Source organism: Leptosomus discolor, chromosome 7, assembly GCF_034619465.1.
Source record: "Leptosomus discolor isolate bLepDis1 chromosome 7, bLepDis1.hap2, whole genome shotgun sequence".
Lineage (NCBI taxonomy): Eukaryota > Metazoa > Chordata > Aves > Leptosomiformes > Leptosomidae > Leptosomus > Leptosomus discolor.
The window spans coordinates 37,322,559-37,347,166 of NC_141397.1; the positions used below are offsets into that span (position 1 = coordinate 37,322,559).

The 24,608-nt window shown below is 43.7% G+C and overlaps 1 protein-coding gene across 2 annotated transcripts; it reads left to right on the top strand.

The window, feature by feature from the left end:
• Positions 1 to 24,608, top strand: MAP3K13 (mitogen-activated protein kinase kinase kinase 13). 2 transcript variants are annotated; one of them, XM_086467993.1, is made up of 14 exons: positions 1 to 513; positions 7,303 to 7,486; positions 7,951 to 8,142; positions 8,958 to 9,116; positions 12,092 to 12,250; positions 13,919 to 14,027; positions 14,978 to 15,087; positions 16,302 to 16,418; positions 16,930 to 17,067; positions 18,067 to 18,805; positions 20,232 to 20,302; positions 23,289 to 23,586; positions 24,260 to 24,358; positions 24,433 to 24,608. In XM_086467993.1, exons 1-14 carry the CDS (start codon positions 12 to 14, stop codon positions 24,490 to 24,492), a joined length of 2,937 nt encoding a protein of 978 aa, XP_086324119.1. In that variant the 5' UTR covers positions 1 to 11; the 3' UTR covers positions 24,493 to 24,608. The 2 variants fall into 2 exon arrangements, with proteins under 2 accessions (XP_086324119.1, XP_086324120.1); XM_086467994.1 differs by having other exon boundaries at positions 24,260 to 24,357; positions 24,446 to 24,486.

Sequence of the window (24,608 nt, forward strand, 5' to 3'; positions counted from 1 at the left end):
CCATCTCCTTGATGCACACTCACGGCATCATGGCCAGTACTCAGGAGCGCCTGAGCTTGTCTTCCTCTCCAAACTCAGTCGGCAAAGCTTTCTGTGAAGACAAAGACTTTAGTAGGTTACATGATGAACATGGACCTACTGGAAACCAGCCATCCCCTGAGCTCATAGAGGATGTGCGTGAGAAGGGCTTGCTGCAGGCAGACCTCATCGAAAACATGAGCAGCCCGGTCACTGCAGCAGTGCTGACCAGCATCAGCGAGGACTCTAGGGACCAATTTGAGAACAGCGTGCTGCAGCTACGAGAGCAGGATGAGTCTGAAACAGCCATTCCTCAGGGCAACAGGAACACTATGGACGTAGAGAGCAACAGTGGAGCGGATGATGTTAAAGTCCAGTTCAATAGATCAGGCAGTGGGAGTGGTGGGTTTCTTGAGGGACTTTTTGGTTGTCTGAGGCCTGTGTGGAACATCATAGGCAAGGCATACTCCACAGACTACAAGCTGCAACAGCAAGGTAAGTAGGGAAGCAAACCTTTATTGCTTCTGGGAGAATGTGTGAAGATGAGGAAAGCAACCATTTTTGTCTTGTGCAACTCTATTATGGGTTTGCAAAGAGAAATCCTGCACTGTACAGCCAACAGCTATCACTTGTAGCAAAGGCAGCTCGTGATGGAGTCAAAACCAATTGCCTATTTTGACCCATGCCCCGGACCGTTGCGATGGGGTCTGAATCTGAACCGAGTATTTGTGTAAATAAGGATCAGAAAGAACTGTGTTGAACACAGGGGTTGTACCGACTACTTAATTCCTGCAGTTTTTTAATGACATAGCCATTTCTACTCCTGTATGTGTAAGTGAAGGGTGTCTTCAGTTGACCACGAAATACAATATCAAATATATTAATATTTGATTAAAACATCATTCAGTACTTATCTTTCCAGAAATGTCCTTTAATGTTTATACCTTTTTCATTTAGATGTATAAATGTATGTGTAAATGTATAAATGTGTGAGTGTGTGTGTGTGTGTATATGTGTGTATATATACATATATGTTAAAAAAAAATGTAGTTTGGGAATAAGTAATGTTCCAGTCAATTGCATACACTTTATTTAGGGGTTACTGAAAGCTAAAGAGCAGAGTATGCTCCGCCTTTGGTGTCTAATTTCTCCCCTAGCACAGGGGGAGGGAAATGGCAGATGGGAAAAGAACAATCTGTCATTAGAATTAAGGAGCTGAAATGGTTGGGGCTTATTGAAAATGGGAACAGCCTGGCCACCGTGCTGTACTGTGGGGCAGAAGCCTCCAGTATTGCTGTGATCATGACTTAGTATTAATCAAATGGATTTCTGGCATAGACATATTATAAGATATGTAGTCAGAAAACCCATCTGAGTGGTTCAAATCTAAACCCCAGAGCTGGGTTGGGAACAGTTCCTAATATGAGGGAACAGACCTGTTAAATAACATGTTGGGTGAATCTGCCTTGAAATAAACTTACTCCTCCTTCCAGTTCATAACTCTGAGCAGGGAAATTCACCACTGCAGTGCAGAATGGCAGGTGCCTCCTAAGCAGCAGCCTCTTGTCTATCAGACCTGTGTGCTCAGCGAGAGTTTACTTGTTTTTGAAATCCTTAGGCAAAGTTGGTTCTAAGTGTTGTCTGTGTGTTGTAAACTCAGTATGTCACATGTGGTTGAGTCTATAAATAAAAAAGGTGATGGAAGATTCCTTGGGGAGTTAACACTACTGGGGGGATTACACAATATGTGGAGTTGGATGTGGTGAGTTTTGGAAGAGCCTGCCTCTGGTTGGGGAGCCTCCATTGACATAACATTCAAAGGAGGCATCATGTCAGTATGTCTCTGTGTGCTTCTTTGGTTTGGTTTTGCTCAGTATTTTTAAGTGAAGCTGAAACCTTCCAGGGAAAGGACACAGATGCAGAGTTACCTTGTCTGCTTCCAGCAGTTTTGTGACTATCCCATACAAGTGGTACCTCACCAGCTCAGAGTTCTCTCATCACTGAGAGCTGCTGAGGTGTGATGTGAAGCTCAGATGGGTAGCTTCAGGAAAGCTACCTGTGAGGCCAAGAGATTGTATTTTGCTTATAATTGGGACAGCAGATGCATTGGAGACCACAGTTTAATGTGTGCTCTGATGACCCACAAGGGACACTTTCTTTTGTATGAAAGTTACTAATAAGAAAGATTGAAGTGCTAACTAATGAAAATGGGCAGCTGAGAGTGGTAGTGTGTTTGGAGGGTGCACATCGAGCTCCTCTTTGTGTGCACAAAGGTATCTTGCTGTTCTCAGTGTCATGAGCACCTTCAGAGCCGTAGATTCATGGATGCTGTGCAGTTTGCCGATGGCACTAGGCCCTTCCTAAAACAATTTTGAAATGGCTACAGATGTGGTAAGGCTGAAGACTAATTTGGATCTGCTATATATGGCCTGTGTGGTTCAACTGCATCTTCAATGTCTTCACTGTCATAAGAGAGTGAAAAGAAGATTTAAAAAAATTTTTTTAATATAATTTTTTTTTCCTTCTGGAGCTGATCAGTTGTACAGATCTCTGATGGTAGTAGTACGCTTCTGTTATCCAACGATAAACCTTTTTAAACTGCTTCTGTGCTAAAACTTGAGGATTTTGTCAGAATATTCATGTTCTGTTTTCCAGATGATCTCATTCTTGCTTCTTGCCAGCAGAAGATCTTCTATGTGCGCATTTCATCAGCTACGTACCAGCCAGCAGTTTCGTAACTGATGTATGTGATTGCTTTTATTTATGCTGTCTTTTAGCAAGAGCACAGAGGATACAACATTTGTGTTTGTGAAGGTGTTATGCATTTGGAGAAGACAGGCTGAGGAAATGTCTCTGGCCTTTGCAGCAGTAAAGAGAGGCTTGTGGTGGCCTTTCATTCCTCTGGGAGCTTATTTACAGCTTTGGGCTGGTGCCATAGATCCGTGCAGGTGATTTCTCCCCCGCCCCCCCCGCCTCTTCGTGAGACAACTACTTGAAGTCTGATCCAGGAATCCAGGATCAATCCTTTCTGTTGGGCTGAATCAACAACTCGGGTAGGAGTCCAGTTTGGACCTGCAGCCACGGAGGACTTCATGTTGCCTGCATATGCTTCCTAGGACTTTTTGCTGCTCACCAGCATGCCTGCTCGCCTGCTTTGGGTCTCCTGCAGGCCCCAACTGTAAGACGTGGTGTTAGTGGTGTGGTTGCAAGTAGTAAAACAAATAGGTTTCATGCCTTTTGCAAATGTCTGATACTTGAGTCCATATTGCCTGCGAAGGCTTGGCTCAGGACTTGGTGAATGGAGGAAAAGAACAACTTCCACATTATCTTCCTGTTGAAATTACTCCTTGACTTTCCTTCTCAGAATCTGAGATAGTCATCAAGATCTGTGCTTCCCTTGAGGACCCATGCTGGGTAGAGCTTTGATCAGCTGGAAGTTGCTGCAGTGTGGTCTGCTGGTTCACTAAGCAGTGCCAATTGCTGCTGTTAAATGCTCTGCCTGCTTGGTGAATAGTTGTTCCTGCAGGGAGTGGTTTTTTGTGTTGTTCAGTGGCTGCCACTTGGTTATCTGAGGTTTAAGTATTTTGGATTTGACCCATAAAATCACTCCTGGCTATGTTTTTCCGATTGTCTACCCTGATTTCTAAAGGCTGTTGGTGAGTGCTTTCGGGAAGATACACTTAGTTCTTCAATTTCCGTCTACCAGTTATTTAATTTGGATTGTTGGGACTATAGCGCTTTATAGAAAGACTTGTTTGTGTTTTCTACAGACTCATTAGACTTCTGAGCTGTTTCCTTTGGAGTAAGAGTCTGTCTTCAGGAGTTGCTTTCACCTTCCCTTTCACAAGTTACATGCTTACCGTCATCGTGTGCATTTTGTGTAAACCTGGTGAGCAAGGTGCTTTCAAAATGTGCATGTGTTTGTGGATGCTTTGTAAACCAGAGATGCTTCTTGTCATAATGCCAATGCTGGTGAGCAGCCAACGCTGGCAAACAGCAAAAAATTGCTTCAAATACATTGACTCAGTGGCTCAGGCTGCTTCTGCCTTTCTTCCCCATGGGAAACAGATTCCCATCATTCTACTGAAATGGTTCTTAATCACCTTAGAAACACACGCTCTTGCGTAATTCCTGCTGCTATTACACTTAAATTTATTTAGGGAAAGTATCTCACTGGTTTCTTTAGGCCCAGAAGAGTCTGGAATAAAAACTGCTCCATCCTTGGCAAGAGATATCCTCATCTCTCTTCTGCTGGAGGAGGGGGGAGTGCTAGGAGAGCTGTAGCAAGCCATGGTTTATGCAAGTCCTTTTCTGTTTCAAGCTGTTTGTTGAGATGACAGAGTTCTCAGTATCACCTCTTGTATGCTGTTTCTCATTGTACTGGCTGTGTAGATGTGCCGTAGCTGGGACAGCCGTAACGCACCATTCTTTGCTTCAGGGTATTGTGGCTGTAGAGGATGGGTCTGTACAGGCAGTGGGGAGAGCTTTATAACCTGCTGTCCAGGTGACGTGCATGGTCTCAGCTTTCAGCTGTATTCAGCTGGCAGTGTGTTGAGCCCTCTCTTTTCCAGACTTGTCCATTGCCCCTCTGCAGAACTGGTAGGACTAACTTTGTAATAGTGACCCTTGTCAGCCTGTTGTCCTTGAGGGTGGTCCCAGGGAGCTGTAGGGAACACATACACAGGGTAATTTAGATGTATTTTCTAATCGGTGGGTTTGGGCTGTAGTAGAAAATGCAGGTTTGCACCACTAATACTAGCAAACCCCAGTTTTCAATTGAACATAGTCCAGTGCTTTTCTCCACCAGTGTCACTTTCTTTGGGAAGCTTTTCAGTGCTTGATACATTATGGAAGCCAAATGAAACACTGATGCTTGCTGTCTTGAAATGTAGTAACATGCTCTTGTACAGCGGAAAGGTTTTTTGGGGGTTTTGTCTTACTGTTGCCTTATACATTACATATGGTTTGGCTCTTTGTTCTTCTTGACATTCCCAAAGATGTAGGATGGCTCTCTCATTGTTGCTACACCGAAACCTCTTCCCTGAATCATGCCCTTGGTGATCAGGGTGCAAATGGAAAGGATGCGTCTCACCAAATAGACATGGCATGACTTTGCAGGAGAAAGCTGATGAACTTTTGCTTATTTTGTTTACAGTCTCTCTACTTTTGCCATTGTGTAGATTAATAGGTAATATTTAGAGCAAATTAGGTGCTAGCAATATAGTTACCCATTGCTGCTTACAAACTTTGGGTGCTTCAGGGAAATAAATGTTCCGTGCCTTGTACAGGAAAGGCAGTCTTCACATGTAAAGAAACACCCATTTCAGTACAATGGAATAGTTTCAGTGTTGCTCATGTAAAAATGCTGTTCATCAACAAACACAAAAATCAACTGTATTTGCCACCTTCTTCAGAAGCAAATGCATGTGTGAGTTAAATAGAAATACAGATCTTCTGAATTTATTTATGAATTTTCTTATTTTCTTTTATTTTCCTTCTTTAAAGAACTGTCTTGTAAAGTCTAAATGTCTAAAGAATCAAATACCAGTTACAAGTATTGTGACAAAAAATTGCTCAAGTTGTTTGGTGAAGAAGAATGCGTATTATTTTAAAATACTTGAATGCCTTGTGGTCAAGATAGTGGTCACAGCATGTTTCATGCATTAGTTTCTGTTAGGGTCTTACGCGGACAGGCATTTCTTGCTTCAATACCAAAGGACATGTTTGCTGGTAGGCATTATCACCTTCAAAATGTCATGACATTCTTGAAAATTGAGGATAGGGATCATTTGCAGCAAATCCATGGTTACCGGGGTTGCATAGTTATAATGCATTTCAGTTGAGAGCTGCATACACAGTCTTAATATTTTTGTACAATGTAAGGTTGCAAGCAGATATATCAGTATGAAGAATAGACTTGTGTCTGTGGAGAAACATGCTAAGGATTGAACTTTGCCCTGCCAAGTTGAAGGAAATTTTTGTTTCTTGTTCAGTGAGCAGAACGAGCACTGGGGTCTGGCTCTAGATGGGAGCTGGCTTTCCTTGGCCATGCCTGGAGAGAGTCATTTGACAGGAGACATCCAACTAGTGTCTAACTGTTGCAGGACTGATTTGAGGGAAAGATTTGAATCAGGATCAGTCCAAAGACAGTTTGGGTATGTAAGTTTCCCTTCAGTGGTGACAGTATCTAAAATAGACACTTCTGCATAATCCCAGTTTCAGCCCTGGGAACAAACAGCCCAATGGCTCAGAGGCTGAATGAAACAAGACGACACATCTTTGTAGCTATCTGAAATAGGGATCTGTACAGGTGTGACTGTTTCAGAAATCAGTGTGTTACTTGTTTTTGCTGCTCATTTATTTGTTCTTTAAACGTACATGTTTATTGAGTTACAGTGAATAAATTATTGCCTGCCTTTTAGCTTCCTGTTTGTGGGGTGTTAAGGTAGCTTCAAGGTGACTCACAGACAGTGACAAATCCTTCTGTTCTGATGGGTACAACTGTCTTGAAACAGTTTATGCAGTGCTACTGGACACTCTGGCAGTATCCATACAAGATGCATGTGGGTACCTAAGAGGAGGAATCCCTTAAGATTTTTTTTGCCTATTTGACACTGATATACACAATGTTGGTGTGGGAAAGACTTGTTTCTGTGACTGGTGGTGGTAGTGAACTTGGTTACTGGTCCACATTTTACAACCTGCCACCTCTGACTTTCCTTTTTATTTCCTATTTTTGCCCTATTTCAGGGGGGTGGGGGCGGACAGGACGGGGACACGGACGGGACGGGACCCCCCAATATTTTTTATGTCAGGTGTGAATGTTAAATATTTCTTCTCATCTATGCTCTTCAATGGAGTCACGTACTTTATAAGAGATACCATCCTCATTCAGTTTTGGAGTAGAGGACCTCCTCCCTAAATTGCCAATTCAGTGTCCCTGATATGTTGAATTGCTGCCTGCCGAGTCAAAGCGGCTCACCTGAGCCATTTGCAGTGGTGGTAAGTTCTGTTGAAACAGTAGCTGGGAGAATGGGAAGGAACAGGCTGGAGGTGACTGTGATGAGGGAGAGGAGCTAGACGAAAGGGATGCTGGGGCTGAGCATGTGCGATGTGTGCCTCAGCTGTGCCTGTAGCAGGAGAAGGTGCCATCTACTATCCCCAGAAAAATCCACCCTGAGATTCAGCAAGGGAGGTGGCAGGTGCTGTCCTGGTGTGATCTTACAGCAGAACGTTTTGTGGTCTTGATCTTTTATGTTGTTTCCTTTGTTTGCCTGTGCCTAGATACCTGGGAGGTCCCGTTTGAGGAGATCTCGGAGCTGCAGTGGCTGGGCAGTGGTGCGCAGGGAGCTGTCTTCCTGGGCAAGTTCCGGGCAGAGGAGGTGGCGATCAAGAAAGTGAGAGATCAGAATGAAACGGATATCAAGCACTTGCGGAAACTTAAACATCCTAACATCATTGCATTCAAGTAGGTTGTGAAGCTTGTTAGGAATGTACCTTTATCCAGGGAAGAGCCATTCGCTTATGCATTCCTGGCCAAGTTGTTCAAATCCAGGAACTAAGCTGTCTATAGGACAAAATGGGTGGTCATCCTTCCTCTCAAATTGTCGCACAGTCTTGTGGAAACAAAGCTATGGACACCATTCTCACCCAATGCTGCACTTTGCATGCAGGCTCACAAAATGCCTGCTGTGAACCATACAAATCTGCAGGTGTGGAAGTTGAACGAAACCCAAACCTGTCACAAATGGGGTTCCTCCTGTCCAAAGCATGCAGGAAACGTTCCCCTTCCTGTTCAGGAAGGAGAGCTGTTAGCAGAGCCTTGCCCAGGCAGAGGAAGTAGATTACTGTCCTGCCGCTTGATTGCCAACTTTGAGAGTTGCACTGGGACTTTTCCTCTACTGAGCCTCACGAGCTGTGTGTCTTTGACAGGGGAGTGTGCACTCAAGCCCCATGCTACTGTATTATCATGGAGTACTGTGCACATGGACAGCTCTACGAAGTCCTGCGAGCAGGGCGGAAAGTCACTCCTCGGTTGCTTGTGGATTGGTCCACGGGGATTGCAAGTGGGATGAATTATCTGCACCTTCACAAAATCATCCATCGAGACCTCAAGTCACCAAAGTGAGTCTGTAGCTGCTTAAACATCCCCCAGTTGTGGTTATCTTTTTTTTTTTTTCTTTTTTTCTCGAGGAATAGTTTAAAGCTAGGTCAAAAGCACTGTTATTTTTTTGCTGTGTTGACTCAAAACTGATGAGAATGAAACTAATGAAACTTGTTGGCACTCTTCTCCTGTGCTGCAATTTAACAAGACTGGAAACTTTACCAATATCTTACATGATAAATAGCAGTCAGAAAGTATTTCTAATGATTTTATGGTGTCTGGTCCTTTTTGAAAGTGGGATATTCTGTTATCTTCTGCTTTTTTATTTTTCCTTCTTATTTGTTCTTTCATTATTTCCCTGGTTTTCTGTAATGCATCTTTCTCATTTCTCTGTTGCTTTCTGACTAAAACTGTCTGGCTGCTTATATTGTTATTTCCTAAATGTTTATCACTTCTTTAGTCTGCGACATGACTGTGACAGTGCATTAAGATAATACTTTTAGATGGTTTATAGTGCAGTTTAAGGTACAGCTTTACTAAAATTTTGGAATGTCCCCAGATATGGTGGCTCTTCAGTGACTTGCTAATTCACGGTTTTATCAAGATTGATTTTTGACTTGTAGCATTTAGAAGTGCATTTGAGGTATAACCACCCCAAAGAAAGTGAGTGCTTTCATTGGTGAAAAATGCATAATCTTTTCTTTACTGCAGTTGTGAACAGCATGGCTTCATCAACTGTTGGCATTGATTAAGAAGGGTTTTACTCCCAGTGGCTGTTGTGATACAAGAAAAATTGCAAAATGCTGATTTATTTTTTTTTTTTTTTTCCCCCCAGTGTTTTAGTTACACACACAGATGCAGTAAAAATTTCAGATTTTGGTACATCTAAAGAACTCAGTGATAAAAGTACCAAAATGTCTTTTGCGGGAACTGTGGCTTGGATGGCCCCTGAGGTGATACGCAATGAGCCCGTCTCTGAAAAGGTGGATATCTGGTGAGTAGCACTAAGTTTAAGTATCTTCACCTTCTGTTTAGCCACTTGATTTCCCAGCACTTTAGGTGTTCAGCACTCTTCTCATCCTAGAGTGATGGGGATAGTTTGCTCTGTGGTGGACTGTTCCTTTCTCCATCTACCTTGTGCCCTGAACTTTGTTACTGTGTTATGGGCTATAATGGAAAGGGAAATGACATACATGTGTGAAAGCTGCTTGTGAAGATGTAAAGGTACCTAATGAGACTCGGTGCAGGCTATCTGTGTCTTGCAGTAAGCAAATGCAGTAGTTCTTCCCTGTGTCATTATTCAGGCCAGAGCTTTCTTCCACTCCTAGTGCTCAGGGCCCCCTCAACAATGTCTGCAGCCAGGGTGTTTTTCACTTGCTTTGTACCCTCTTCAGGCCCACACCTGAGTTGTAGGGAGGCCTCTGCTTTGCTAGCTCAAAGGGTCTGACCACCTTTTGCTTTCTGCATACTGGGCTTGGCTGTTAAAATACAGCCACAGAATTATGGTCCAGTGCATCTAACCTCAGATCCAAGAGGGAGGAAACCAGGTTACATTGTAAGAGTTTTGAACACCTGTTTCCATCCCATGTGAAAAGTACTCTGTGTCCAAAGGAACACAAGGAAAGGTTCAGATCTCCATGCTGTTAAAAATGCTTGAGAGAGGACTCTGCCTTGAAGCTCCTTGGGGATGCCACTCCACAGGTTTCAATGTCCTCAAGCGAACTGCATCTCTGTTTCTGCCTTGTTATTTCTGCATATTAAATGTCAGTAGCCAGAATGAATGCCCTTCTCCCTGCTTTACAGCCAGGATGAATTTTCTTTCTTGTGGTTTTTCAGCTTCAAATGCTGTCACCTCCCTTAACGCATGATGAAGCTGCAGGTCAAAGCCACGGGTGGTTCAGAGTACGAGTGGAGTCAGACAGCAGCCTGCTGCTGCTGTTTTAGCTCAGAGCTGGGTCTTGATTTTAAGTCAAGATATCCTATAGGGAAAGTTTTGTAATCTGCAGTATACAGCTATTCTTGCTGCGACCATGGTGTTTTGCATGTTCATTTTGTGTGGATGTAGCAGGCCGTAGCATAGCCAGCTCTTCTAGGAGAAACTCTTAGCTTGTTCTGGAAAGAAAACAGGCTCACCATTTGTCTTCCGAGTTCTTCGCTTTGAGTCACAGGTTCAGGAGGAGGGATGGTGCTGGTTTTCCACCCTCAGCTTTCTGTCCCTTAGAGCGGCTTAGTTTCGGGAATATTGTGTGAACATCATGTCCAATAAAAAACAGCTGCTAACTGTGCTGAGGACCGTGGGCACTCCTTTACTCCTTTCCTCAGTGACTGAGAGATGTTGCTTTTTGCAAACCTAGAGGTGCCTTCAGTGCAAGTTGCTCTTGAGTCCACTGCAGTGGTGATTGCTCAAACTACTCCTTGGCATCCATTCCTTCCCCAAGATGAGGAAAAGCAGTGCTCATGACTGCTGACAACAAATGAGAACAGTTCCTAAGCTGCTTATATGTCTGCTCTCTCTCTCATCTTTAATAGCATGCTAAAAAAAAGATAGATCTGTAATCTTATCAGGAGTCTTGAAAATCCTTTGTTAGTTCTTAATCATAATAAAGCTGAAACCAGCTGGGGTTTCCTGGTAGTTTGTCTAACCACCTGGATCCCTGCTTTCCTGCAACCCACAGAAAAGTATTTTGAGGGGAAAAATGTTCCAGTTCTGCTTGTTTCTTCCCCCCCCCTACAATTTGAAGTCAGTGGGCTTTGAAAGCGCAGTGATTTTCACCTGAAGTTGTCTCCTCGCTGACGGTTGTTCAGACCCAGGCAGTTTGTCCCTTAGATGTTCTTCTGTACTTAATAAATGCAACTTGATATTAGTACAAGCCAGAAACACGCTTCTCACTTTTCATCTGGTTTGACTTGCCATCAAGCTTGGCAGGGTTGGTGTCTCACAGATGGATGGGGCATGCAGGTAAGGTGATAATGTCTGGGTTTGTAATTGAGATGGTTGTACCTCACATCACAGCCTGGTTGTTAATGTGCAGTAAGAGTGGTGTCAGTTCTCAGCAGCATTTTGTTTACCTCTGTATTGACTGGTTTGATATTTCTTTGATGTTTTATTGGGTGAAGATTGTAAATAAAACAAATAACTGTTTGCTGTTATAAATTAAGGTTTTGGTCCTTGCTAATCATTTCAGTAAGGAAGAGAAGCAAAGTGAATTTTCTTACCTATATTGTTTTGTTCTTGAATAGGAGGTTCTTTTCCAGGCAGAGTTCTCTTAATTAATTTTTTTCTTTCTTTAGCTTTCCTTTCTTCAGCACAAAAGGAATATCAGATGGCACTGAATGTGCTTTTGATACTGACACTTATGCATGTTGCATTTACTTCTTAATTTCTATATTGCAGTAGTTGTAGTGCTGATTCTCAAACCTATGAAGCTCTTACCTAGACTAGGAGTGTGCATAACAGCAGAAGGAGCTTCTGGCTGGGGGAAAAAAAAGTTAATTAAAATGTAAAAAACCCACAAAACCTGTGTTATGTTGTCTCTGTAAGACACTTATCAGTTCTGTCTGTCCAGTAGTGCATGATCTGTTCTTACCAATAAGAACAGTCAAAAGTCTATCTCAGAAAAGTAAACTTTCCTTTTCGATTAAGAGAAGTGAGATTTAATCTATACAGAAAATGTGCTTTCTGGATTTTTGAAGTCTCACGAAGAAATACAAAAGAGTGAGTGAAAACCCATGTGGTTTCATGTTCAGCCCCAGTGCTGGGGCAGAGGAGGAAGAGTTACCTGGTACATGAAATAGCTACTCTTGGTTAAAAGCTAGTATGTAAACACTGTTGTACCTACTCGTAATTTCAGACCAGACATACCTATTTCTCTGTTTTGCCAAACAAACAGTGGTTTTTTTCAAGCTGCAGATGTTGCTGTTAAATTGAATTAACACACAAGCTTTTATCCTGCTTTATTTCTTCATCAGGTCATTTGGGGTAGTTTTGTGGGAGCTGCTTACAGGAGAGATTCCCTACAAGGATGTGGATTCTTCAGCCATAATTTGGGGAGTGGGCAGCAACAGCTTGCACCTTCCTGTCCCTTCCACCTGCCCAGATGGCTTCAAAATCCTCATGAAGCAGACCTGGTAAGAGCCTGAACCCCGCACAGCCAGACTCCCAGTAAAACCAATGAAACCAGAGCCAGGGTGGGAGCATTGAGCCCAGAGCAGATGGCTCTTAAATACTCTCACATTTGTCACAAAGGCAATAAGTTTTAACATTTTGGTTTCTGCTTCCTTGTGGCAGCAGGCTGGGCCCCAGAAGGACCAGCTCAGAAGAAGTAGGAAGAAACCTGTCTGGTTTCCTGGGTGGACAGGGCAGGGGAAGGAGCGGGCAGACACTGTTGAGGTGGCTAGTGAGGGGGAAGGAGCTGAACAGGAGAGAAATGTCAGAGTAGAGCTTGATGGGAGCCCCGGCAGGGTGACAGTTACCAAGGAGTTGCTTGTCCAGCATGAATCAGGAGCAGGCAGCACAACGGTCGTCTTCAGTGGCCTTCACAGAGTTGATTGCTTTGTTGTAGCAAAGTAGGTGGTAAAAGGTAGCTCTGTGGGAAAAGAAAAGGAGCTGCAAGGAAAGTAGAGGTAAAATTTTTTGAGGTTGGCTCAAGGGTGAACTGGAATGATTTTTCACTCTGGAACTCCCTTGTAAGGGACTGGCTTTTGAACTGGACAAAGAGAAATTCAAGCTTTCTGTATGAAACCAGGATTTCAACGGGTATAGATATGGAAAATGCTTTCAGTTTCCTCCACATGCCAGATTAGAGTTGAAATTCTTAGTCTTGTGTTATACATTAATGCTTTGTCTTTGTAATTGCATCTTGACGCAGAGTGTAAGTGGTCTTCCAGCATTTTCCCACTCCATGAGTTTTATCAGCCATCCTCCCGATGGCACAAAGGGAAAAAGAGGCCAGAGCATCTATGGATCTTCTCAAGTGGCTGTTTGCGCCCTGACACTGAGCTGCAACAGCACAACCTGCTGCAGTATCTGTGCTGAGACGTGCTCTGCCTGGCCATGCTTCTGTCCATGGCTGCAAAAGGCAGGAAGCAGATTTTTGCAGCTTTGAACACCGAGTACATACACTTGTATCCCCACCTAGTGGAAGTAGGTGGTTTGGAGGAGAGAGGTGGCTGAAGAAACTGTTTCTTGTCCTGAGCACTGAATCCGTGCAGCAAGTCCAGTGAGTTCAGTCCTGGAGCTCAAGTGCTAGTCTCTTTTCTCAAAGATACAAATGGTTTTGTACTTGAATGGGATCTTACAGAGATGTTCAGTGCATTACAGTACTGTGTAGGCTCAGGCCTGCACTATGTGGCAACATAGATACATTTGGTGTTTATAGATACCCTGTTTCATTGAATGTAAATTATCATTTCTACTTAATTGAGTATTCCCATTATAAAATTTGGAAATTAATGGGATAATGAACTAAGATCTGTCTCTTCTTGACAGACAAGTTAGGAACAGTTTCAGTTGGTATCCTATCTTTCATGTCATCATGTTTTCCTATTTTAAATTGTTTTAATCTCTTTTTGTTTCTTCAGAATAGATCATCACAAACCAAAAACTGAATACAAAACAACTCGAGCACAATAAACTCATACTCAACAAAAGAGAAAATCAGAAAAGCTCTTTTGCTCTAAGCTGTCAGCTACACGATTTAGAGAGTATGTTCTAGTGAGAAACTCTTTCAGAAGGGTAGGAAAAGCTGGCAATGTTAACCTCATCTCATGCTTGGGTATTTGTCTGTTTTGCTCCAGGCAGAGCAAGCCCCGGAATCGTCCGTCCTTCCGGCAGACACTGATGCACTTGGATATTGCATCTGCTGATGTGCTGGCTACTCCTCAGGAAACGTATTTCAAATCACAGGTAACTGGAGAATGGCTGTAGCCCATAAGTACTGGAGTTAGCTTCAAGGATCTGATTTTGGAGGCTACCTCGAGTACAGTGGAAGTCTGGATCTGTGATTTCAGTTTGATTCCTGAGGAGAAGCAAACTGATGGGTATTTTAAAATCTTTTACCCAAGCTTTCACAAACTGCGACATCTGCCAACTTCATTCAGAAACTCAATGTTGTCTCATTCAGTTCTCTGAGACTACTCACTTCAGGTGTTCTGCTCCCAGCTGTTCTCCCAGTACTGCTGTACAGGAGACCATGAGACTGCTGAGAGTGGAACCATTGCATTTGTAGTGAAGATGAGCAGGGCAGCTAGTGGGACAGAGAGCTGTTACAGGGCAGTGAAGATCTAAAAGTATGTTTGTAGAGATTCCTCTAAGTTCTACCCAGGGAGCCATTGTCTGCTCCCAAGGAGGGAATGAGTGTGAAACCTTGCCTCCAGTGCAGAGGATCTATGCTCTGTTGGGGTGTATGTGAGGAGGTGGATGCATTTATTAAAGCTGCAAGAACCAGGGCTTCAAGAGGCAAATAGAGTTAGCATCACCCTAGTGACAGTGATCGTTGTCGCAAGTATAGTTTCCAAATCATAACCCTTTCTCTTCACTTTAAATGCCAAAAGGGAAGAAAATGTTGTCTTAGAACGAAAAGAGCTTTAGGAATTTTAAAAAATATTTCTTAGAAAATGCAGATATGTTGTAAATGATCTGATCAGAGCACAGAATTGGAAATGCCATTTGAAAATGCTGAAACTAAACATGCTTCAAAATGTTGTTGCCCAAAATAATTCGGCTAACAAACCCATGTTTTCAAGCCAAACCTGTAATTTTCTGCAGACACAGAGAGTGATGCCCAAGAGTTTTACTGTGGTGCAACCAGGGATCCTAATCTTTTGTAAATACCTGAAAGTAAATTCCTTCCCTAGGCTGAATGGAGAGAAGAAGTGAAGAAACATTTTGAGAAAATTAAAAGCGAAGGAACTTGTATCCACCGGCTAGATGAAGAATTGATTCGTCGTCGAAGAGAAGAGCTGAGGTGTGTTGACAGTCTTTTATGTTTACTGCTCACTTTTTCCATCCAGCCTTCTCTTCTCCAGCTAAATGAGCACGGTTCCCTCGGCTTCTCTTCATGGGGTGTGTGCTTCAGCCCCTGATTGTTTTCATGCTCCTCTTGTACTGAGGACCCCAAAACAGGACTCAGTATTCGTCGTGGCATAAATTCAGGCAGCCTAAATTCCTTGTGAGTCCAGAAACTGAAGTTCCTACACGCATGCTCTAAGCCTTGAGCACTGCTTGGCTGAGGGAAAGCTATATAGAGAGAAATAGTGGCAACTGTCCCTGCTTTTGGGCAGTCTGAACAGTTTGCTCCAGGCAAGAGGGGCAAAGGCTTGTGTGTTTACCGGGGAATATTTCTGCCTGAGTTTTTGTGTTTGTGATAACAGCACTGAAGCAGGTGCATCCATCTTAGTGGAAAATGCATCTTGTAGTTTGCTGTGAGCTTTCTCTTCCCTGATACTTTCTTTGGATTAGTTATTTCCAGAGAACTGAACACACTCCCAGCCCACTGGGAGTGAACACACTATCAGCCCACTGTAATTCAATTTGAACATTAGACCACCTTAAAAATGAAAGCAGAATGTTTATTTAAGAAAGGAAAGTGTTGTCTTTTGTGTTACAAATTTGCAAATATAGGTATGACAGAGAAACAAAACAGCAAGTAGCAGTTCTGTGTCAAACCTGAGAAACTGAAGGAAACCTTGTTCAGCCAGTTTGATGCAGCTGTTGATCAGTGTTCCCTAGCCCTAGGGAGCTTTTGATAGTCACATCTTTCAGCTGGGGTTCAAGATGTCTTCTGCAACTATAGTTGTAGGGGCATACTGCTCTTTATGAAATAAAAACAGACGACTTCTGTTTCTTCAGAAGCTGTCTTAGCCCCTTCTCTGCGCAAGCAGGATGATCAGGGCATGGCCAAAGGGCTTGTGGATGCATGTGAGGCATTTGCAGCTTCTCTAGTGAGAAATGTTGCCACTCTTTCAAGACTGTTAAATGCTTTCTAAGTCTTATGATTCACTGCTGTATCAATCTCTTTTAATTGTCATTCATTGTTAGCTCTGTGTGGGGTTCAGTGCAATACAGGTGGCAAATTTGACTTTTAGAAGGCCTTTTCCTAAAGCACCTGTGCTTTTCCTTATTCCGCTCTCTTGGTCCCTGGACATCAGACTGTGGAATAATGACTTTTCTGTTTTTCAGACATGCATTAGATATCCGTGAACACTACGAGAGGAAGCTGGAGCGAGCCAATAACTTATACATGGAGCTCAGCGCTATTATGCTGCAACTGGAGGTCCGTGAGAAGGAGCTCATAAAGTATGTATCTCTGGGCATAATGGCATGCCATGCATACAGAAGGAAAAAAAACAGTGCTTCATTTCTAAACTGCAGAGTGATACTTGTAGATTTAGTGTCCCCTAACAAACTTCCAGGGTAAAGAAGGAGCTGGCAAGCTTAAGAGAGAGGCCCCTTAAGAGTAGGTTACTGCAGACCACTTAGTGCACATATCTTTACCCAGGGTTTACTGACTAGGAGAAAGGCACCTTTCCCGTTTGGTGTTGGCATCTTTTGGCCCCTTTGTAAAGAGAAAAGCAGTGCTGTTTCTGGACTGTGCACCAGGGTCCTGTTCCAACTGCCTGATCTCTGCAGAGAGAATTTAGAAAATTTAGAACAGCATGTAGTGTTGCACCCAGCCGTAGCTGAGAACTAGGCACGCAGTGTGCTCACAGTGGAGCTGTGTTTCTGTCCAGCAGGAGCTGCAGTTGAATAAAGACAGAACTGATCTGGTTTTGTTGTTTGGGTTTTTTTTTCTTCCCCAATGTTTCAGGAGGGAACAAGCAGTGGAAAAGAAATACCCTGGGACTTATAAACGCCACCCAGTCAGACCAATAATCCACCCCAATACAGTGGAGAAGCTGATGAAGAGGAAGGGAGTCTCTCATAAACCAGGCAGCCAGACTAAACGGTAAGAAGCGATAACCTAGTTCTATTCCAGGAACCAGCAGTAGATGAGATGAGCAGGCAGCTTGCTTCCCTTTGAGTCTGACGACAACGCAGGACAAGCCAAAGGGATGTTCACTCTTGGGCCTGGTCGGATCCTCAGAACCACAATTGTTTAATTATATTAAGGTGAAAGGGATGGATCCTGCCATCCCTTTTACCTGGGCAGCCCTCTGGAACCATTTGGTCCCTGTGATTTTTTCATAGATGATGGTGCTTTGACAGGAAGTATCTAATGTGTGTCTTGAAATTCCTAACTGTCCAAGCAGAGAGCAGTTAGATCGTCCTTGACTTGAACAGTAATAAACAGGGTGAGGGATTGTGGAAGTCAGCCAGTCCTCAGGGAGAATGGATTCATCACCGTGGAATTAAATTAGGATTTGAGATTTGGGAATTCATGCTGTCCTTTCAGCTATTTCTCTTCTGCATGACTTTCAGAAAGTGAATTTTTTTTTTCCAGAGGATCTGTCTATTTTATTCTTCTCTTTTCTGGGATTTCCAGGAGTTAGAGTCCTAATTAACAGTTAATAATAACTTCTGAATTAATACCTACATATGCTTCTGAAATGAGCAGGCTGATAACCATCAGCAGTTTGGGCCCTATTGTGCTGAGCATTGTATATGCACATAGTAAGAGACATGCCCTACACCAAGGTCTTAGGAGGGAGCTATTTTGGAAGCAGAACATCAAAATAAGAGCGGAAAAAGAAGAGTATGTGGCAGATATTGGAAAAAGCAGCAAGAAAGGAGTGTAGAGCATGATGGGCTGAACAGAAAGGACACTGAGTGGAGGGGATCAAAGGAAACTAAATGCAAAAGTCAAACAGCTGAAGAGAAGGGAAGCCTGTAGATTTTAGAAAGCAGAGTGTGCTTATGGCTACAGCTGCCTCTTCATCCTCACTCCAAGCTGATGTGATTTCTTAGTTTGTGGTTTAATGTGTAACTTCTGATGACTATCTCTCAGGCCAGATCTACTGAAGTCAGAGGGCATACCCAGCACAGAAGCAGCATCCAATGGCTCACCAGTCTCAGGGAGTCCCAAAATGTCAACACTGAGTGGCAAAAGCCGCTACCGCAGTAAGCCACGTCACCGCCGAGGGAACAGCAAAGGCAGTTACAATGATTTTGCAGGGATCTTGAAAAACCAGCCAGTGCAAGATGATGCACCTCCACCTCATAATCATTCTCATCACCCCAGCCTACCGCAGCAACCTGGCCATAGCCATCCCCATGGTCATCACTCACGGCTTCATGCCCACGGACAAGATATTGCCAACTGCGCAAACAACTTAAGGTACTTTGGCCCTGCAGCAGCGCTGCGGAGCCCGCTCAGTAACCACGCGCAAAGGCGGATGTCTGGTTCCAGCCCTGATCTCATCTCTGCTGCCATGGAAGCAGATTGCCGAAGGAATCTGGAGAGCAAAGAAAGCAAAGCTGATCATTGGGAGTGTTGCAAAACAGATCCGTATAATTCCTGTCTTCAGTGCAGGGAAGAGGACAGTGGTCAGGTACAGATGTCATCTGTTGAAACAGGGATGAGCCATTCTCAGTCACCAGCATCTGTTTCCCTATATGAAAATGCACAGTTCATTGAGAAGATGGAGGAAGAGGGCTTCAGCAACTGTAAGTCAGCGTCTGTCCTCGGCACTCCCCAGCACATGGCTTCCTCAGTGCTACCTTGCAAAGCAAGACTGCTTCAAAAGGTAAGGACGAAGCATAGTGATATGAAAAAAAACAAATCTTGCTTCTCTTTTCCCTTTCCAGCAAAAGAAGGTGTGTAGCACAGGCTAGTGTCTGGATATAGGATAGTAGCAAAGCCAGGTTTCCCACACACATAGCAGTAGAGTTACATGTACAACTTTATCTTAAAGAAATCGTGCAATCTGAACTTTGCTTTGTGTTCTGGACATACTTTTAAAGTCAATTTTATTGAGAAGTACTGTAGGCATACTGGAGCATACTGCTAATAATGAGGGTTGTCAAATGTGGTTTTGATAGGGCCTAGTTCTGTTACTTGCAATTTAGCCAGTTTTTGTTTCAGCTGAAACCTAGTCTACTGAATTTTTGTGGTTGAAACAGTCTCAAAATGTTTTCAAGCTTTTCTCAAAACAAAGGGAGGGATAAATGCATTCTTTTGGTGATGTTAAATATCATGTAACAGTTTAATGGAGAAGCTGTAGCACTGCTGTGCCTCGGAATAGAAATTCAACATTTGCCATGGTCTTGGGAACATACCTTTTGCTGCACCTGCCAGAAACTGTCCCCCTTGATCATAGTTCTCATGTATTTTGTGAAGGTTTTGCAAGAGTCAAAAAGATGTTATGGCACAGTTGTACAGAAACAGTTCTTCATTCCTCCTGCTTCCATCCAGGTGGTGAGAGAAGTAGGAATCAATTTCAAAGTTCAAAGAGCAGGAAAACTGGGCCTGGGTGGAAGAGTGAAGGAAAAGAGGATGAGTACCAGACCAAGAGTGTGCTTTGGGCCCAGTATGAAGGGAGGAAGAGGACTTCATATTACAAGGGGATGGGATGAGATGAGATAGCGGCCGAGTCTGAACGAGGGGTTGGCAGGTTAGATAGGATAGAAGGCAGCTGTAAAAAGCACGAGTGCAGGGGGTGGATTTGGATGGGAAAAGGAGAGTAGAAGGCTCTATGCTCACTGAGGTAGAGAATGGAATGAAACCCAAGTTTTCCTAGTTGGTGAAACCCACGAGCAAAGTCTGTGCCATCCCCCATCCTGATCTATGATGTGCTCATACAGAAGAAGGTTGAAGTCATAAAGCCAAGAGTGACAGATCAGCTCAATAATTTATGTGGATTTCAATATGATGCTAATTACTTGATTTGCTTCTGTAAAAATCTGGAACGTTATCTACTCAGTGCCTGCTAAAGTAGTGCAGTGTATTTCAAAGTCAATCACTCCAAATTCAGAAATGGCAGCATTAAGACTGCCTGAAATAATCTCCTGGTAAGAAAATGTCTTGAGTCAGTTTTCACTGATATGCAGGTCATTTTCTTGTCTAGATTGTTGCAGTCTGTTGACACAGTGACTCTGTCCTGGAGGACCAAGGGGCAACCATGTTCGTTCTTTCACAAATGTGACACCATTCTTGTCCTTGTTTTCTGCCAGAGTGGTGATGACTCTTCAGAAGAGGAAGAGGGCGAAGTAGACAGTGAAGTGGAGTTTCCTCGTAGACAAAGGTAAAAGGTGAATTCACTCTAATCTCTCTTTGGTGGGATGAAACTTGGGGGAGAACTGTTCTAGGAGCTGCATACCAGCATTGAAACTGTGGGAGATGCTGGCGAAAGAACAATCTCATCCCATCCACCCTCAGTTGATCCCTCATGTTCACTCACTGTTTTCAGCCTGTTACGAGATGTTATCTCTACCATAGCTTTTCTGCTGCAAGCCATTTGTAGCACAGCTTGATCACACTTGATAATGTTATTCAGCCTATAAGCTGCTGCATCTGTTTCACCAGAAACAGACTTACTGGATGTTGAGACCCTTTGTGGACTCTTTCAAGTGTGGTTTATTAACTGTTGCTGCAGTGGGGCAGACCCAACACCTTTGCAGTTGAATTCAAATAGGATTGAAGAGCTAGGTGACATGGCAGATCGATGGTGTTGCCTGTAAAATAAGGCTTGTGGGGTCATTCCTACCTAAGCCTATTTAATAGTGGGCTTTACAGCCCTGTGCTCAGGAAAGAGATCATGGAATTGGTGCCATAACTTTATGAAAGCAGCTGCTTGAAGTGCAGAAGTGATCCAGTGGGCAAATAGGTTAAAGTTGTCAGGAAAGGAACAGAGAAGAAAATAAAAGCTTTTCTGCTATTGTTCATCCACAGCATACCTGCAGCTTGAGTCCTAAATGCCAGCTTTACTGCCACAGCTCAAAGACCATAGTAAAATTTGAAAAGGTACTGAGAAGTGTGACAAGAATTATTAGACATGGTTTCCACAGAAGAAGAGATTAAATCCCTGAGAAAAGTTTGTCTAGCAGGAGGAAAGGCAATACTGGAGATGCATGAAATTGTGAGTTATGTGGAGGAAATACACAAGGAATGTTTCCACACATGTTCATGTTAGGGACACCTGGTGAAGCAAACGGGGGTTAAAATGAACAAAAGGAAGTGCATTTTCCATCTGAAACAGTTTCAGATGTGGAACTCATTGTCAAGGTGTGCTGTGGAAATCAAAACATAAACAAGTCATAAGTGTGAAATTTATGGAGCATAGATCCATCAGTGGCTGTTAAGCACTGTCATCTAGGTTTGATCGTCAGCTCAGAAGTCTGATTTGCTGAATGGTACAAACCAGGGAGATATGCCAGGAGAAAGCAGGCTCTGTCTGCACACCCTGTTATTATGCTTTTCACAGATTGTTTCTTCCTACCTAGGGTTGGAGACAGAATGCTGGGCTAGATGAGTTTTCTGACTCATGTGGTTCTTGTGCAATTGTTGCACTAGATTTACTAGTCCTGAGGGATATGGGTCAGGCAAAGAGTAAAGTCAGGACCCTGAATTTTAGGAAAGCAAACTTCCAGCTCTTCAAGGAGTTAGCCAATAGGACCGGCTGGGAAACTGCCCTCAGGGACAAGGGTGCAGAACAGAGCTGGCAGATCTTTAAGGATACTTTTCATAGAGCACAAGAGCTCTTGATCCCCAGGTGTAAGAAATCAGGAAAGCAAGGCAAGAGACCAGCATGGCCGAGTTGAGACTTGCTGAGCAAACCAAAGGGCAAGAAGGAAATGCACGGGCAGTGGAAGCAGGGACAGGTATCCTGGGAAGAGTGCAGGGATGCTGCCTAGCACAGGCTACCGAGAGAGGTGGCAGAAGCCCCATCCCTGGAAACATTCAAGGTCAGGTTGGACAGAGCTCTGAGCAACCTGATGTAGCTAAAGATGTCCCTGCTCACTGCAGGGGGGTTGGGCTAGATGAGCTTTAAAGGTCCCTCACAACCCAAGCTATCTATGATTCTACTAACTTGGAAGACAAATTGCCTTTCCTGAATTCAGTGTGATCACCTGTTGTGGGTCTCCTGACTGTTGTGTTCAGTCAACTGATACTTTGTACCATTACTGTTGACTCCTGGCGTGATGCATTTTCCACATTCAAATAACTGTGAGCTTATTTTTTGAGCGCACATACCTAAATCTAGCCTGGCTGTTGGGATCGCTGCCAGGTGATGCAGATACTGCCAGTTGAATTAGCTTGAACCCTACAGTACAGCCTTTCTTTGGGAAAAAGGACAGTTAAAGAAAAATATGTCCCAGAGCAGATCAGCTAGTATGAACGTGTAGCAGAGAAGACCAAATAAGAACAGATGAATTTAAAGATGTGGATCTTGTACTAAACCATTCAAAAGGTGGTAGGTTTCCATAGCTCCAAGATGTGAAAGGCAGCCCAACACTTTGCAGAGCTCTTGCTGCCAGCCTTGCAGATTAGTTATGAGTCAACTGGAGATGTGTTCTCAGGGTGAGAAGAGGCTCTTGGAGAGTTGATGTAAAGCCTTTGCTACCGATAAGGACCTGTTTTGCTCAAAGACATTTTTGGAAGGTTCAAGCTCTTACCCCATTGTGGAGAAGCAACCAGGCAGTATTGCGTGCACTGTGCCTGAGTGATATCTGCTAGGGAGAGCAGGACTGAGCAGCCTGGGCTGCCTTTTAGAGCAAGCAAGCCCTATGCTTGTTCTGCTGAAGATGCTAGTTAAAAGTACAGGTGCAAAAATCTGCTCTGCATTGCGCACTTCTGAAAGGAAGATGAGAGATTTGCGGGGGAGCCTGTGTAAGGATGTAGCAGGCACTCTGCATTCACTGCACTGCTAACATTGTGAGGGTTTTGATCGTGATAAATGTCTTGAAAGCTGCCTGGTACCTTTGCTACATGTTGGAAATATTTGAACGTAAGTTCCTTACGTTCAAACTGACGCTGCTCTGGTTCGCCAGCTCATTCTTACTCTGTGCAGTGAGGGTGTGCATAGAAATGTGTACACTGAGACACAACAAACTTTTCTAGCTGGCAGTGGGCTCCAGGGGACAGGCTCACCCACGGCTGAGTGGGCACCAGGAGTGGAGTGTGTCGAGGTGGGTTGTAGCAGAGTAGCTGAACACAGCAACCAAGAAATTGGTTTTCCTCTGCAATTGGAGGTGCTGTGATACAAGCTGAACTACTCTCCTGGTTTGCAGACCTCACCGCTGCATTAGCAGCTGCCAGTCCTACTCAACCTTCAGCTCAGAGAACTTCTCTGTGTCAGATGGCGAGGAGGGGAACACAAGCGATCATTCGAACAGCCCGGATGAGCTGGCCGCCAAGCTGGAAGATGAGCTAGCTGAGAAGTTGGAGGACATGTTGTCCCAGACTCCAGAGATCCCCATTGAAATATCCACCCAGTCCGATGGGCTTTCAGATAAAGAGTGTGCTGTGCGGAGAGTCAAGACTCAGATGTCTCTAGGCAAACTTTATGCTGATGAACACAGCTGTGAGGTAAGTTAGTTATGCCTTCTTCCTTCTATTGAGTATAAATAAATAAATGTTATGGAAAGGAATCCAAGGGCCAGAAAGTTGGATGACTGCCTAGGAAATGCCGTGGTAGATGTACTACAGCAAAGCAACTGCTTAAATACCCAGTCTTTCTCATACTTGTCCAGAGGAGTAGACAGGGGAAACAAGCACAAAGAAAGCTGAACATAATTTGCTGGTCAGGCTGAGTGTGATATTGGGAGGCCATCGAATATGCAGTTTTATGAAGTGGGATAGAAAATAGCACATAAAGTAGGTAATGAAACAGAACGGATATAAACTGTCTGCCTCAAACTTATCCATTGGCAGCCTTACTGACGAAGCTAGAATGATTTTCTTCCTTTTACTGTCTTTCACGTGTTTGGGAGGGGTAGGGCAGAGCCTGCTGCACTGTCTCATAACTCCATCTGCGTTTGGTAGTGCTCTGACAAGATATTTTTCTGCTGTCCCCTTGTTGAGGGGAGACAAGGGACCTTTGGTAGGGTGGCTGTGTGCTGTTGCTGTCTCCTGTGTGCTGTCAATCTCCATCTTTGCTGGTGGTGACCTTTGCCTGTCTGCTGTTATAGATAGGGATGGTGTGGTTGATCTGCAGTATGGAAACGTTGCTCACATCTCCCCCTTTCCTTTTGCTTTGCAGAACCCAGCACAGTTTGGAGAATCAGACTGTGACTCTTCTGAAGGGGAGTGTTCTGATGCCACAGTCAGGACCAATAAGCCCTGCAGCTCTGCTACTTGGTAATACAGATCTCCCCCAAAGCTTCCTGATACTGGCATTTTGTTTTCCCTGGGATTCCACTTCATTCCCCTTCATCACACTTTACAGGAAGAGAAGATGCTTCTCCTTCCCACCCCAGGAGTGATTTGCAATAACCTGAATCTCTGGAAAACGTCCAAATGAAATTAATTCTCTTTGAGCATTTCAATCAAGAATGGCAGGGATGTATTTTATTGAATAATCTAGTTACTGTAACATGGATATTTATTTT

Excerpts from the sequence above, each read along its gene's own strand:
- MAP3K13 (XM_086467993.1), top strand. The coding sequence starts at position 12 with ATGCACACTCACGGCATCATGGCCAGTACTCAGGAGCGCCTGAGCTTG. Across the intron at positions 17,068-18,066 it reads CCAGGCAGCCAGACTAAACG|GCCAGATCTACTGAAGTCAG; the intron begins GTAAGAAGCGAT and ends ACTATCTCTCAG. Across the intron at positions 24,359-24,432 it reads CCTGCAGCTCTGCTACTTGG|TCACACTTTACAGGAAGAGA; the intron begins TAATACAGATCT and ends CATTCCCCTTCA.